At 43.4% G+C, this 16,523-nt stretch overlaps 1 protein-coding gene across 6 annotated transcripts in view; it reads right to left on the reverse strand.

Annotated features, from left to right (window-relative positions):
- The window catches only part of LOC147022716 (ninein-like protein), a 131,000-nt gene that overhangs the window by 65,286 nt on the left and 49,191 nt on the right, over nucleotides 1-16,523 (reverse strand). For 5 of the 6 annotated variants that reach the window (XM_085887513.1, XM_085887514.1, XM_085887511.1 and 2 more), the window contains 6 exons: nucleotides 15,598-15,738; nucleotides 15,070-15,244; nucleotides 8,792-8,893; nucleotides 8,219-8,311; nucleotides 7,001-7,214; nucleotides 98-201 (listed from right to left, as the gene is read on the reverse strand). In XM_085887513.1, the coding sequence (XP_085743639.1) occupies nucleotides 98-201; nucleotides 7,001-7,214; nucleotides 8,219-8,311; nucleotides 8,792-8,893; nucleotides 15,070-15,244; nucleotides 15,598-15,738 (829 nt within the window). The remainder of the gene's footprint in view (nucleotides 1-97; nucleotides 202-7,000; nucleotides 7,215-8,218; nucleotides 8,312-8,791; nucleotides 8,894-15,069; nucleotides 15,245-15,597; nucleotides 15,739-16,523) is intronic. The other variant, XM_085887512.1, reaches the window with a different exon arrangement.

Here is a 16,523-nt window from a genome sequence, read left to right on the forward strand (position 1 = left end):
AACGACCAGCTCCGGGTATTCTTCATATGGTTTTCAAAGTTTGAATTACAATGAGCAGAATACGGTCCATTCAAAAAATATTGCCAAAGAACCTTACTTCCATCGCCAGCTCATCCCGCAGGCCCTGTAGCTCTAGTTTGTGGACCTCCTTCAGCTGTTCCAGCTCTAGCTCCACACTAAAGGAAGCAGATCGATGCTCTGCTAAAAGAGGAAAAGTGAGGTGTGCATCAAAATATCCAAAATCTTTAGAATCTTGTGATAACACTTTAATAATGCAGCAAAAATATAATACTCTGACCATCACAATTTCTCCACAAATGCTCACATCACCTGGAACCGGCAATTTAGGCAAGAATTAAAAAGGCCACATCTCAGTAAAAGCAGCACAAACAAAGCAAAGCATTTTCACTCCAAAGCTGTGATACGAAAACTGATCAAAATATTCATTCATGAAACAGGGTCATGTCTTCACCTGCCATCGACTTGATTTGATAAACTAGGAATTGTGGGAGGTGGGACAAACATATTTTGTGCCACATATATTTTGTTTCATAAATCCTGTCTGCAGCAGGGTCACTAAACCACTTGCACTGTGGCACGTGTAAAGGCAAAAACTGTAATTCGTTTCCCTCACCACCACCACCCCCCTTTCAATATATATATATATATATATATATATATATATATATATATATATATATATATATATATATATATATATATTAATATCCCCATTATCTGACCCTGGATACCACCAACATGTATGTACAATTTGGTGGAGATCGGGCCAGCCCTGTGTTTTTAGGTCATCTCTATCATCTCAATAGAGATGACCTAATAAAGCCAGTCTCGAAGTCTGTCCACCCGTCCGTACGTCCGTCCGTCCACAATCAAACCGAGTGGAGACAAATAACCAATAGTGGAGTGGATAGAGGTCTATGAGACATGCACAACGATATAACTTTCAAGGTCGTCCAAGGTCGAGGTCAAAGTCACGAGGCTGTCAAAGTTGCGAAAATCGTCGATTTCAAATCGTATCTCCTCCCTCATTTATCAAGAGAGATCAAATGTTATTAGTGATTCAGATACTATGGACTATTATCTGGAACAACAAGAGCCATTTTTTTGAAATTTGCTCTCGTTCCGATTTTATAGCCCTTCAAACTTCGCTCTGATTCTTACATGTCCGGTGCTAATTTGAAGTGGTCATCCGGAGGCCGGCGCCAATCTCTGAAGATGCTCCGGGTCCTGCGCAAATTTTTGCATATTTTTGCTCTGTATGGGCCGTTCATAAAGTACATACAAAAATTAGGGGGGTGGGTGGTTTATAGTCCGCGTACGGGCTGCGTACAGGGGTGGGTGAGTGGTACGACGGCTGCATACATACTATATGAAAGAGGTGTCGGACTACATGAAAGCGTTTCAGAAGATGAAGGTGAGCCTGTCGTCACCGCGAGGGGGAAAAATATCCCCGTTCACAGGAACATTTTCGACGTGATGTTTAATCTGTGGACGTCAATAATTGTTCCATATTACTGTATTACCATAGCTAAGTTAATAATTACTGATGCATTTGAGATAAATCTACAGTTCGTTGTAATCTTCAAGTATTGTGATGTGATATGAGACGCATATGGGGGTGGGTGGATGCGTGGTCACTAGCCTGCATTCCGAGGGGGGTGGGTGGTTTTGAAACCCGGAAGTAGAGCGTACGTACTTTATGAACTGCCCCTATTCCAGTCTGGCACAGAGTTACTTTTTGAACTTGTATTACCGTAGTTTATGTCATAATCGCGGAATTGCCCACCTAAAATTCGGCTGCTGGCTACCTGCGTGCCAGATCGTTTTCGAGAGAGTTTACAACACGGTCGATCATAATCACGTTCCAGAATTCCCATTTTACTGACCATTTCGTGGAACCCCAGGTATCACATAAATTAGCATTAAAGCACGCCTGCTGTTGTCAGGATCACTTATTCAGAAGTGTCTCCTTCATCATTTATTTGAAGTGACCGACTGTTCTGGCGATCTGCATTCTACGACCAGATCCATGAGCCATGGAATCGATTATATATGCCCCTAATTTGATTTTGCTTCTGTCGACCTCTGGCAGAGATGACCGGCACTCCTGCTCGGGGGTATTTTTTTTCTATGATTTTCAGACAGACACACACACCGAATTAGTCCCGTTTCGGTGAATAGGTTTGCTGTCCCTGGATCTGTCTGTTAGTCCATCCATCCCACCTGTGGTTTTTTTTCAGACTTTTTCCCATATTCAAGTGAACTTGTTCTTCATTTTGGTCTGGTATCAGCTCGAGCATGCATTAAACTAATCTAATTATCTCTGGGATTTTTTAAATCGTAGTTGTTTTTATTAGTTTTTAGTCTATAAAAGTTATCAGGAAATGAAAATTGCTTTTACATTTATTTTGCCAAATAGACCCAAACATGGTGGGTTATAGGGTTTCTTCTTCTTTATTGGGACCAATTGGGGACGTGTACTGCAAAGCAGTGTTGTAGTGGAGTCCACCTGATCCAATGAACAGTGTAACTTTATACTTGCATCAAAATTTATTCCATATTATGGCCCACAATATCTTAGAGGGTGCTTGTCTCTGGTCTAGCATTAAGGGGTATTACAGAGAGGGGTGAACTCTCCAAGTGATTGAGTGAATTTTTGCAACCTGCGCTCGAGGAATTATCTGAGTACCTAATTAAAGAGTCATTCACGTTTGCTAACAACATGCATGAATTAGAGCGGGACCAGAATGCTGTGACCATGTATTCCTTTGACATATCCAGCCTGTTCACGAATGTTTCTCTCCAAGAAACCATTGATATATGTACGGCATCGCTGTTCCAAAGCAACCTCGAACCATGCTCTATTTCTGAAACGGTCTTTGTGGAACTCGTGAACACAGAAATACGAGCAGTGGAGTTCAGCTTCAAGGCCAACATGCATGCACAAGTAGATGGAGCAGCGATGGGATCACCATTAGGTCCACCGTTCGCAAAAAATTTCGGTGGTTTTCATGAGAAGCGTTTTTTTCCATGAATTGACCATGCATTTCAGACCCACGGTATACCACCGATATGTGAACAACACGTTTGCAATCTTCAATAATGCCTGCACTAATTTCCTCGCATGTCTCAATGCCCTCCATTCCACATTAAAGTTTACGTTTGAGACCGAGCAGTCAAATGTACTCCCCTTTATTGATGTGTTAGTCGAGAAGACCGAGGATGGATTCTTGACGACAATCTACCGTTAGGCTACCTTCACTGTGCAGTACAAACAGTGGGACTTCTTCAGCGCAACACACCACAATATTGCCCACATGAACACCCTTGTTAATAGAGCATTGGCATCTGTTCACCCTATCGACTTGCTGCTTAAATTGAGCACATCAAAACCATTCTCCTTGACAATGGCGACCCTGGGTGACTCTCCTGTGGGATCATACAGCGCAAAACTGCCAATCGGTCTGAGAACACTGTATTTGGACTAAATTAGTGTCCAGTTTACTGTAAGTTGCTGTGGAGAGGTAAAAATCTCACAAAAGATTTAACACCAGGTGAAACGGGCAGTTTCACACTGTTCCAACTTTGTTGCAATGAGAGTGATTTATACGACCCACAAATTGCTCCCCTCAGTCCAGGAAGATGTGCTCCCTACCATAAAACTGTACAATGTTATTTATGAATTTCAGTGCCAGTATGATGCCAGGTACATAGGTCACGCAACCCTCAGGCTGGAGGATCGGATCAAGCAGAACATTGCATTGGCAATCCAAAACAACTTGAAGATGGGTGGTATATAACCACCCTGAGCATGCAAGAACCCAACAAGAATGCCTGCTCAAAAAAGTTATTGTACCATTGGTCAGCACCTCTTGAACAATCTTGAATGTGCCCAAGACTATCACTCTGAGCGGTTCCAGAATGTGGCACGTGCACGTACCAAAGCACATTTATAAACACACACACACACACACACACACACACACACACACACACACACACACACACACACACACACACACACACACACGTTCTTTGCAAACAAAAAGCTTGTGCAAACACTGCCTTTGTTCTGATGTGGATCCATTAAAATGGAAGGTCTTGGGTTCCCTCGGTCGGTGCCTCAATGTCATGATGTGCATGTTCGTGTCAGTAAAAGTCCAAAGAGCCAATGACCAACTGTCTGAGAAAATAAATTGTTTTCCTTTGTGTCTGCATATCTGGTATTCTTGCGTGTGTCCTGACGAGATGCAAGACGAAAAGCTTCGACAGTGTCTGTTCCTCTTTCTGCTATTTTAAAATTTTGTACTCCCAAATGTTTATTCATTCAAATGCATATTATATATATATATGTTAACACTTTATTTATTGAAAAAAAATGAGGACATAAATATTATCTTACATGCGAGTTCAAATAAAGATGTTAGAGTTCGACATTAATGTGGCGTACAAAAAACAAACAAACAAATGGAGTAAACTCTGCACAGAGAAATCCAACTCTGGTTTTCTAGATCCAATTTTGAAAAGTACGTTTTCAAAATATAAACTGATATTGCAACAACATTTTTCGGTTACTTTTTGTCGAGGCAACCGATTCCGACCTTATTTAGACAATTCAGTGGCTTATTTTAGCCTGAAATAATGTTTGGAACCGATCTTTTCTCCTCCTTATTTTCACTCAAATTATGATTATAATAATAATTATTATTATTATATATCTTTTTTTTTTTTTTAATCAGATTTGACATTCCGACCAGTTTCTGTAATCACAGCAATCCCCTGCATACCGTGGTATGATTTGTTAAAAATATATATATATAAATAAATAAATTAAAACCCTGACTGTAACCCAAACAGCACAGAAACCGCTGTAGTTTTGATTCCCGACATGCTATGGCGCTTACATTTTAACACATCCTCGGGGTAGCATTTACAGTTCAGCATACCAAATTTCAAGGTTCGGTCTCAAATAATAACGGAAATATGGAAGACATCATATGTTAGCCATTCAGGTGTGAGATACAATTGCTTATTTTTAATTGTTTTTTTCAAAGCACATAAATTTAACACCGAACTTGTTGATATGAATGTCCAAGTAATCGTCTTTTTTCGTGTTTACAAGTACAATGACATAAAGTATGTTATTATGATGATTTAACATTTTTTTCAAGATAGTTTACTTGAAGAAAGATTGCTTAAGGCTGTGTATAAATAAATAGATGACTTGTTCCCAGTTGCTTTTTACACTGAAACACCTCATTCTGATTACCATACAGAAAATGTACCTTATTTTTGTGTAGCACTTTAAACCTAAACACTCAATGAATTAACTTTAACCGTTATCAACACTTTAGTTTTAAGTGATTCAGCGAATCATGAGAAGTGCTCTTTCAAAGAGCAGAATGATTTTTGGATCGCGCGACATTACATGAAGGCACGAAGTTGGTGTTTAATATCTCCGAAAATCTAGAACATCGGTCGGAGATATTTTCATTTTCCTCTGTGCAGGATTGTGTAATTCCATCCGTTAATCCTTTATACACACCTTCTTCATGGCTGCACGGTAAGAGCATTTTTGTGGGAAACCAATTAGGCCTGGTTACTGTACATGCCGGTTAGTGCTGCCGTACACCAGAAGTAATACTGTACACTAAATTTTGCCCGACTTGAGGCGGACTCGAGCCAAGTCCGATTCCGAGTCCTGAAGAGTCGAGTGCAAGCCCCCTAAAAAGTAGACTCGAGTCCTACATCACTGCTGCAAAGTAATTCTCGCTGTCGAAGGATCAAGTACAAATAGCCATATCAATATCCTTTAACATCAAGTGGAATTTACCTTACTCTGACATGGAAATTACTACGTTATATATTGTGAGAAAACTTCATTCACAAACTCCCTTTCTGGCTGATTGAAAATCCACAAAATTCTCCTCTCCAAACCAATTCTTCTTTCATAAGCTCTCCTCAAAGCTTCAACGATAATCGTTTCATTTACAACAACCTCAAACCCTCGTCTTTAACCATAAACATACAACCACCACCTCACCATTTTCCCCTTCAGAAATTATTCAAGTTTTTTTTTTTTTTACTGTAGTGGCATTCATACATCTCGTGTGTATAGAGAGGGCAAGTTAAACGTAAAATGACGTTGGCCAAGTCAAAAGAAGTGTCACAATATTTTCACACCAGAGATGCACAAAGACATGACATGGTTGCTTCCAGAGAAAACTCGGGCTACTTCACCGAAGTCACTTCTAATTTTTGTTGAAACATTCCAAGGTCTATGTAGGATTTGGTACATGCAGACAAAGACATCACACGAAACCACTTCAAACAGGCACTAACTTTTGGGGAAGTGACACAAATTTCCGCTGCACTCTGGGTGCCGGCGACGCCATCTTGTGATGTCACCATTTTCTTAAACCCTTGTTTAAAGCAACAGCTCGCTCAAACGGATGCAGTAGTGAAGCATCAACTAGCTAAGGATGAAAACATTACTTCGGCTTGCAGAAGAGCCAGCACCAGAACTGCACAAAACCAAGGTGCACTCCTATTCTTCTTCTGGTTAGTCTGCCTCTTTCAATCCTGAAGATTCTTGCAAAACAGCTCATGGGTGTCTGTCCGTGCTCTACCCCTTTAAACGCTAAGCATCAAGCAAGGAAGCAGCACGTACAATTTTTAAAGTCTTTGGTATGACTCGGCCGGGTTTGAAGCGTCGACCTCCCAGACTGAGGGGATGTTCTAACCATTATGCCATCAAGTCTGATACAATAGCAGATTTAAAGCACACAACTCCAAGAGGAAACCATAATGTGGTTAAAGAACCTTGTTGTCCAACAAATGGAAATGGTAAGTCAAATGGAATCACTGCAACAACCATGACGAGCGACACAGCATTGCCAGGACTCAACAACTTTGCTTTAAACGACAAGCTGATATGTGAAGAATGAGTTTTAACTCAAGAGCATTATCAAGTGCACACCTGGTCCAATTCCGTTTGGCAATTTGACATCCACATTGGTCTCCAGAGAATCTCCCTCAAGGATGCCACGCGCGGATCCATTAACAATTCCCGAATATTGTTCGTCTCCATCTGGCCTCAGCCTTTTCTCGTGCCCCCTCACACCTCGATTACCGCCATGCACCTGCAGCTCCTCATTCTTGGCTTCGAGTTCATCATTCCTGTCCTGCAGTTCCTGCGTAGGGACGAGCACAGTACTCAGTCAATACCATTTTACTGAATGTCTTTGGAAATAAACGTTCTAGAGCTTCATTGTTGTTGCAACAAACAAGCAAGCAGAGTCGCATTCATTTTTGTTCATGAATAAACTTGAGCATGTAATGTACAAGTTTGTGGGCCATGCTTACAGGGCATTTACACAAACACTGTGCCAACAGAACTCGCTGCAAAAAGTTCACTGACTTTTAACTTCGAGGTAAACAACATTTTTCATCAATCAATGCTCAGATATCAAGTTGAAATGTGGAGAGGTTTTGGCCACCATCTTTCAGTGTCAAAGTCATCATCTTTCATCCAGTACTTCACATCCCCAAGAACGATTGCTTTAAACTCCAATGAGGGTAAAGGAGAGGGGTGGAGTGGGGTTCATGACGTCATGGTTCATTTTTCACTGAACTCATGTTAATTTAGCACAGGACACCATTTACTGGTTCAGAACACAACAGACAAAGGAAACTCCATCGGCAGGGAAATAACTTGACCAATTGAAATGCTCTAAATCAGCCATGTGCTTAGCGATGGATTAAACATCCAATCTCGATGTTCTTCTTCTGACTTCTCCCCTTTTCCCCGACCTCTATCCTTCTCGAGTATATTGCCCATCCTGACCCCTCCTGCTTTAGATTGAAGATAAATATTTCAATGTAGAATGTCACTTTATTGGAGCAGTTGTGTGATCACACAAAAACATTCAAAAAGAAAAGTGTTTGTAAAGTACAGAACAAGCCAACGTGTATGTGATCCTTACAAGAACCATTCATCACACAAGTCATGTACCTGCCTGTGGGGTTTATCTTTTGTGTAATGGTGTTCCACACCAGCAGGTGACATTTCAAACCAAATTAATCATGTTGATATGGAGAGGTGTTGCTGAAATGTCACAAACACATCATGCATATCTTCCTGTATGAAAGGCACTACAGAAAATTACCAATAACAATAATGATAATAATAACTCACCCTGATCTGTTGCTTGTAATTTTTTAGAATCAAGGCAAAGTTCTCCTCCCCAGAGAAACAATCTGTGCAAAATTCATGCACTCCGTCCAGTTCCTGCAATTCAAAATATTAAATGATTGTTTGTTTTCCTCATTTCTCCTTTTCCAAGGGGGTGATATGTCACCCTCGTGTGCTATCTCTCCAACCATCTCCCTCACCTCTTCCTTGCTCCCTCACCCCTCCCCCCACCCCCATTGGTGTGATGCAACTTTGGTTGTGCTCTGCCACTTTTCAGGTAATATACCCACTGTCACCTACCCCAGGCCAAGTACACATGCCTCCCTTACATTCTACCTTCAGTTCCCCTCTTTCCTTCCCCGGGTTTTCTTCATCTCCCCCATCAAATTTAATTGAGGAAATCCGAGAACCATGAACTGTGTCTTCAGATGGGAAGACCAAGAGGGCAACCGGCTTGGCACAGCAGCTTGAAAAGTTGTAATCATTTGGTGTTGGCACGAATACAATAAATTATGGTGAAAATAGGAATGAACGATATTTGTGCAACATAAGTCACAGTGTGCTGGTGCACCTCACCAGATGTTGCTTACGGCATTCTTGCAGTTCATTTGCATGCCTCTCGGCCTTAGCAAGGCTCCCCGCCATCTCGAGAAGTTCCCCCTCCAATCGACTGTTCTCCTGTTGGAGTCACAACCACACACTCACTTTCCTCACTGAATGACAAAGCTTGACTAGAAACAACCAGACAAGATACACGAGCTTATAAAATCTCAATCATTACCTTCGGCTTATCAAGTCAAGCTCTAACATTCACGATGCCCAATACCAGTGAAACAGCAGTACCACCTGTAGGCTAGAGAGAGAAAGTGCAGCTGGGCATGTGATGTTAAAACTATAAGTGCTTCAGCTCCAACTACAAAATAGAATTTGATGCGAATTCACATGACATCTGCATTTTTCAGCTTTATCACTTTGGAGTAATTTGTGAAGACTATCAAGTTTGATATGAAAGCATCATGAAATAAGCTCAGGTGGGATCGGGAGGGGGGGCGGGGTGAAAAAAAAAAATATATATATATATATATATATATATATATATATATATATATATATATATATATATATATATATATATATATATATATATATATATATATTGTTGTGGTTTCTCACCACTCCGGCGTGCGAGCGACCGCTTTTAACTAATCGCCGCCGCGCGCCCACCGACGTGGCAAACCTAGTCGCAGCTTTCGGATCAATGCCAAAATCCAGCTACGGGTGTATTTTTAATCACACCGTAAATCAGCCAACTATTCTGTCCACACGCGACAGGGTCCGATCGCCGAATTGTCGATTTACCTAAGTATGCGTGCAGACAGAAATGCCGAGGATTTACACCTCAACGGGACCTGCTTGGAAACGAGCCGCTTAAGCAGCTCGCTCCGTTTGCGATTTGCCGAGCGGTGTATATCACCAAGCCCCGCCGGATCCGATTACTTTATCGGCTATGTAAAAGCCAGCTAATATCCCGAACGCAATACGGCAGCTCAATTGGGGGAAAGGACGCAACGAACAGGCGAACATTCACACAATGACATTTAGTTGTACACACGTAAGCAGTCATACACGTATGCAATCAAACACGTGTGCAATCATGTAGTCAATAAAGCAATGCAGGAACGAGCAAGACAAAGAACTACAATTGTTCTATTATTATGCACACAATCACTTAACAGTTCATTACTTGACGGACAAGGCGCCACGATATTCATACAAAGAAAACCCCCAGGAAAGGAAAGGGCAGAACTGGACCTCGTGGGCCTTTAATAGTTCACGGAGCTGTGGAGACCGCAGGAGCTCCGAGAGGCCGTTCTGGTTACCTGCCACCTTCGTGGTGACTCGCTGGTTCACCCTCGACGTTTCGTCGACACGGCAGTTGCCGCTGCGCGACTTGCTTGGCCCAGACCCTGCCGTGCGGCCTGGTGGTTCGGCCGAGCCGACAACGCCTCAGAGGAACGAACGAGCCTTTGCTCTTTCGAGAGTTGATGCTCTTTTAAGAGCCCTCCCGTTCCTCAGCGTTGGCTCGGACAGTTCTGTCGCCAGCTGGCGACCTCTCTCTGGCTTTCTCCACCGACCTGTGGTTCTGCGCGGCACGGCAGGCTGGCTGTGCTCCGAGCTCCGACTGCCCTCCACTGGACTCGAACCTTGGCGGACTGCTGGCTTCCTCCGACTCAACGCCAGCTCGACTCCAGACTTCCACTCTCTGGAGCTCCCTGACAGACTGCTTGCTTGGCGTTCAGCGCGCCTTTATATGGGGTCCGTGGGTGAGGTCTGATCTTTCACCTCTCATCCTTCACCCCTCGCTGGCTCCGCCCCTTTTGATCTTTTGATCCACTTTCGTCGCGAAGCTCGGATATGCGCGGACGTGGGTGAAATTATCAACCACGCGGACGTTGCAGGAATCATCAGCCGTGGAAAGCGGACGTTGTGGAAATCATCCCCCTGTCGGCGGAGATGCCGCTCATCCGTGGGATTCGCCGTGGCTGGCGAAAAGATGGCGGCGTAACGGAGATGAAGATAAAGCGATGTTGTGGTTGCTTTGTGGTGGGGATGGCATGGTTGTTGAAGGAGTGGTTGCGTTTGTTGAAGTAGTGGTTGTTCCAAAATAAAGATAGGAAAAGAATAATGGCTGACTCAAAGATCACAGCCCAGTTACACGAATAATCCCTTTAGACATCGGTGGGGAAATCTAATCTGAACACACACTTATCGACATAACTGATCTCTGGGAAGCCTGAATGGTGTTCTGTGAATTTCCACAACTGTAACACTATATGTATATATATATATATATATATATATATATATATATATATATATATATATATATATATATATATATATATATGTATATATCCACATAAAAATAAGTCAATGCAAGTGTGTGTGCGTGTGTGTGTGTGTGTGTGTGTGTGTGTGTGTGTGTGTGTGTGTGTGCGTGTGTGTGTGTGTGTGTGTGTGTGTGTGTGTGTGTGTGTGTGTGTGTGTGTGTGTGTGTGTGTGTGTCAGTCTCCTCCATAAGTCAAAAACCAAGAAACTGAGCAGCCTGAAACTTTGCATGCCCACGAAGAAAACTCCAAGGAAGCGCAAGAGCGAAAATTGGGTATTTGGGTTCATTAAAACACCCCTTTTGAAGATTTTTTGTTTGTTTGTTTCATTGTCGAGGCTCATATGAAAGCGAACACACAACACACAGCAAGGTCGGCATAAGACAAGAGGCGTGGGAGAGGGGAGAACGAAACAGTGGGGAACAGAGACATTAGGATATCTGTGGAAGGGAGATGGGGTGGGGAACATGAGGTATACAAGATGGACATTACAGGGACTTTGAAGGAGGTGGGTTTGGGGTGGATTGACGAGGGTAGAAAAGATCAAAGTTTTGGATGGTGGATGATAAGAGGTGGTGGTGAACAGCTGTTTTGAAGGCCTGGAGGGAAGAATGGGATTGAAGAGTTTGGGAGTTTATTCCAAAGGCGGGAAAAAGGAGGAATGAAAGAGTGAAGGTGAGAAGTGATTCGTGATTTTGGTAGTTTTACCAGAAGGGGGTTGTTGTTGGACCTTGAGCGCCCTGCAGAAATATGGTGGGGACAAATTGCAGACAAAGCTGGGGGGGGGGCAGAGAGGAGACGGAAGACAGAAAGACAAACCGACCTGCCTACGGTGAGAGAGTGAGAGGCCCAAAGACACAGCCTCATTGCAGGAGATACCAATGATCCTAAATGCCTTGGTTTCTATAGCGTGAAGAGGAGAAAGGTGAGAGGCAGGAGCACCAGCACAGAGGAGAAAGCAGTACTCCATCAGGCTGTGGACGAAAGCTTTGTATGTGGTCAGGAGCTCAGGTGGGCCGAGGAAAGACTTTGCATGACGGAGGATTCCCAGTCGTTCGATTGTAAAGCGTTCGATTCTGTGAATCGCGTTGCCCTCTGGAGGATTCTAGGTCTTTGTGGGGTGCCACCAAAACTGATCGATCTGATGTCTGAACTCTACTCTGGTACTGAGAGTGCTGTGAGATGTGGTGTTGCCATCTGTGACTTATTTCCAGTTGTTACTGGAGTTTGTCAGGGGTGTGTACTGCCCCCACACTTTTCAGCACTTGTATGGACTGGATTCTAGGGAGGATGTCAGAGAGATCAAGCTGTGGTGCATCATTTGGGAATATCAAGATCTCTGACCTTGATTTCGCAGATGACTCAGTCATCTTTGCTGAGACTTTAGATATCCTTTGGGGGCCCTCGAGGTGCTGAATGAGGAGTCGGAGCCGCTGGGATTATGGGTTTCCTGGGTCAAAACTAAGATCCAGGCTTTCAATGACATCTTGGATGCTGCTGTCCTGTCTGTGCCTGTTTGTGGTGAGCATGTTGAGGTCATGGAGAGATTCACTTTCCTTGGCAGTGATATTCATGTCTCTGCTGGCTGTGAGTCAGAGGTGAATCGACGTCTGGGTCGGGCCTGGGGAGTCATGGATTCACTGGATAATGAGGTGTGGCGCTGCCGGTACCTGTGCGGAAGGATGAAAGTCTGAGTCTTCAGGCTGTTGGTGCTTCCAGTCTTGCTCTATGGATGCGAGACTTGGACTCTGACCAAGGATCTGAGATTGAGACTTAATGCCTTTGGTTCCACTTCTCTTCGGAGAATCCTTGGCTATCGCTGGTCGGACTTTGTTTCCAATAAGCAGTTGCTGAGAGAGACTCAAATGAGATTTGTTACCTGCATAGTCCGTGAGCATCAGTTGGGGCTGTATGGACATGTGGCTCATTTTCCTGACACTGATCCTGCTCACCAGATTCTCTCAGCGAGGGAGCCTTGTGAGTGGAGGAGGCCAATGGGCCGACCACGTGCCTCGTGATTGCAGTAGGTTGATCAGCAGCTCAAGGAGATGGGGATGGGCCAGGCATCTGCCTGGGGGATGGCCAGACGGAGGCCCCTGGAGTACCGGCAGAAAGTTGATGCAGCGACGCGCTGCTCTGGCACATGCTCCCATACCTGACCTGACCTATACCTGCTTTTTTTTTTTCTATCTCTCTCTTTTACAGGAGAGAGGCTCAAAGAGCAAGGTAGATCAGAGAATGGGACAACCATCAAGGGCTTGGATCCATCCGTTGGGACCATACTCTGTAGAGCATCGGTGCTGCTGAAGCAGTCTCCTGGGCTATTGGGAACAATCCTCGATGGGTCACCACTCTGACGCAGGATATTGGAATGGCTCAATCATCCCAGCAAGCTGGTACTCATTTTACCGAAGTTGGAAGGATGACAGGCTGAGTCAACCCCACCTGAAATTAATTCAATGGTAAGCAGGATTTAAACTCACGACCCTAGGATCCAAAGTCCACCACCTTAACCATTAAGCCAACACCATGCATAATGGCATGAATGGACAGAAAAAGAGGAGAGGGATGAGGGAAGGAAACACAAACGACCAAGTAAAATTGTTAGGTTTGGAAAGGTTAATGGGGTTAATAAAGATCATGAAACAACCTCTTGCAGTGGATTACGAATCCAGGGGTGCTGAAACTGATTATCCACTTGAGCATACTTCCAGTAGCATACATCACACCCTGGATACCTGCTGCGGCAATGAAAGTTAACACGTGGCTCGGAAAAGTGGACATATTTTACGAATAGGTCTATATGTCTCCAGACTAATCAATCATAATCATCCACTGTTGTTTATTTATCTTTTAACCTTTCTTATGTTGTATATCTTCTACAAGTTCTAGTTTTCAAACTTACCTTTCTCAAATCGTTCAGGTTTTGCTTCATTTAAGAGCAGCTGTAATCCCAGGAGATATTTGTGCACAAGACTGCTGCCTTGTTTTGTCATTTGTTATTACAATTATGCCTTTGTACTATGAGATGCATTATCTTTCTGTGAAGACAAAACGTGTTGCAACTACCAGAGCCTGATTATCACAAATGAGAAGATTATCAGAAAGATGAAGGTGATGGTAAGTGGGAAAACATGGTGAGATGGAATGAACTGGGAAGTGGCCGTGTGCTGCGTGTAGGAAGGGTAGTGGACTGAACTCCATTCAATGTTTGATGTGCGCTGTGTGAGTTCATCGAAAATGTAGTGGTGTGAAAGTCATTAACCAGTGTGGTAGCTGCATTCAAGTATAAGGCGTGCATAGAGGGAGTTGCAGATGGAGGAAATGTTGAGTTGGATCTTGGAGACGGTGTGAAAACATTTTGCTGCCGAGGAGACATGCTGAATGGAGAAGGTGGATCAGACTCAGCGACAGTTGCTCGAGTGAGATGTGTACGGAAGAACGTTCAGGAACGGAGTGGCATGCTGACGAGGAGGGGCGTGTCGTTGAATTTGAAGGGAAAGGTGTATGCTACATGTGTGAGAAGTGCTGTGATTTATGGGAGCGAGACATGGGTACTGAACGTGGAGCAGCAACGAAGGCTGGAAAGGGTGTAAATGCGAATGGTTCAGTGGATGTGCAGAATATCGTTGAGAGAGAGGAAGACAAATTATGAATTGTGGAAGATAATGGAGGTTGTGAAGAGAAACAGGTTGAGATGGTTGGGTCATGTGTTGAGGAAGGATGAAAGTGACAAAGTAAGAAGAGTGATGGAAATGAATGTAGAATGAAGCAGAGGACGCGGAAGACCGAGAAAGACGGCTAAAGGTGGTGAAAGAATAAATGCAGGTAAGCAGGTTAACAAGGGGAGATGTAGGAAATAGGGTAAAGTGGAGAAGATTGTCATGGTGCCCGCAAGGCTATCGCCCGCTCTAGCAGGGAAAATGGCCTTAAAAATGCCTGTTGTTGTTGTTGTTGTTGTTGTACCCTGAGCAAGACGGACACATGCTGCTGAAGAAGGGCCTGCTCCACACGTAGAGAACTAGCCTCCTCCTCCTGCCGATCCTGCTCTACCCTCATCTGATGTCCCGCCTGCTCCCGCTCACGTGCAAAGTCCGCTCGCAATGAGCTAATTTGACCCTGGTGCTCATTCGCAAGTTCACTGGAGAGTTCACAAGAAAAGGAGAGAAAGGAAAAATAATTATTTTTTAAAAAAGATTTACTTCACACATCGACTACTTCATCTTCGTCATCATTATCATAACGCAAGTAGTAGGACTATTAGAGTGCAAACCTTCAGGATTAAAACACAGCAGGCTCTCATTAAAATGCTTTCTCCGTTAAACAGTGTGACTTTTATTGGTTTCAACAAATAATATTAAAAATCATTTCATGACAAAAGAAAATAAATTGCCATTATATCATAAATATCTGTGTCTGACACTTATTTTCTTTCAACGAGTTGACAACAACAACCACAACAATCACGACCAATATAAGCAAATTGCAAGCTACCTAAGGCGACTTGAATTGAGGTTTTCAATCAGCTCCTGTTGTTCATCCATCTCAAAAGCCAGCTGAGAGCGGCATCGTTCAGCCTTGTCCAAGTCATCTTTCAGCTTGTCCCTCTCTTGACCCAGTTGCATCAGGTCACATCTGCAGGTGTTACAAAACAAAAGCAGCCAGATTGCATCTCAAGCACGGATGGCTGCAAAATGGTGTCACTGCACACATGAGAATTGCCACAGAATTCATAAGAATAAGACGTTAGCGATGTACTATTTTAAGATACCAATTGCATTTATATTCACAAAGACCTTTCGTCCGAGATTGCGAAATAATCGTGTGGTCTCCAGCAAAACAACTTAAACTAAAGCACACCGTGCAATTTGGACTGCCGTAGCAAGCCATCCGTCAGAGTGGGAGATGACAATTGGCAAAATAAATCCTAACAAGTGTCACAACCCAAATGGGACAGCAGAGGTAATAAGTGGAAGAGGTAGAGCAGCTGTGGGTAAGGAATGCAATTATCCAGGCACGTGCGGTTTGCACCGCACAGCCATTTAACATCATGTGCAGCGAGTGTCTTTGCTGTGCGTGCATTTATTCATACCCTCTTGTCCAGCGCATTCAACGGATCAGGTATTTTGATTGAGTGTTTTTTCTAGGTCATTTTTTGAAATGCCCAAGATTATATACAATTGTGGAAAAAGGTTCAAATTGATTTTTTTGGTGAAACATGTAAACGTGATACTGCAGTTAAATGCTGAACTTCTATTTTTTGTGCTTCTCCACTTTCCACAATGATCTGTTTTATTCTTCTTCTTCTTCTTCTTCTTCTTCCAAGAACTTGCCCCAACTTTGCGTACACAAAAAAATAATCAAATGTCTTTCAAGCAGATGGATGTTTAAATTTGTCAGATCAGGCCAGATTAGATCTG

This window comes from Eptatretus burgeri, chromosome 7 (assembly GCF_056783735.1).
Source record: "Eptatretus burgeri isolate ZD-2024b chromosome 7, Ebu_testis_v1, whole genome shotgun sequence".
In the NCBI taxonomy this organism is placed as follows: Eukaryota; Metazoa; Chordata; class Myxini; order Myxiniformes; family Myxinidae; genus Eptatretus; species Eptatretus burgeri.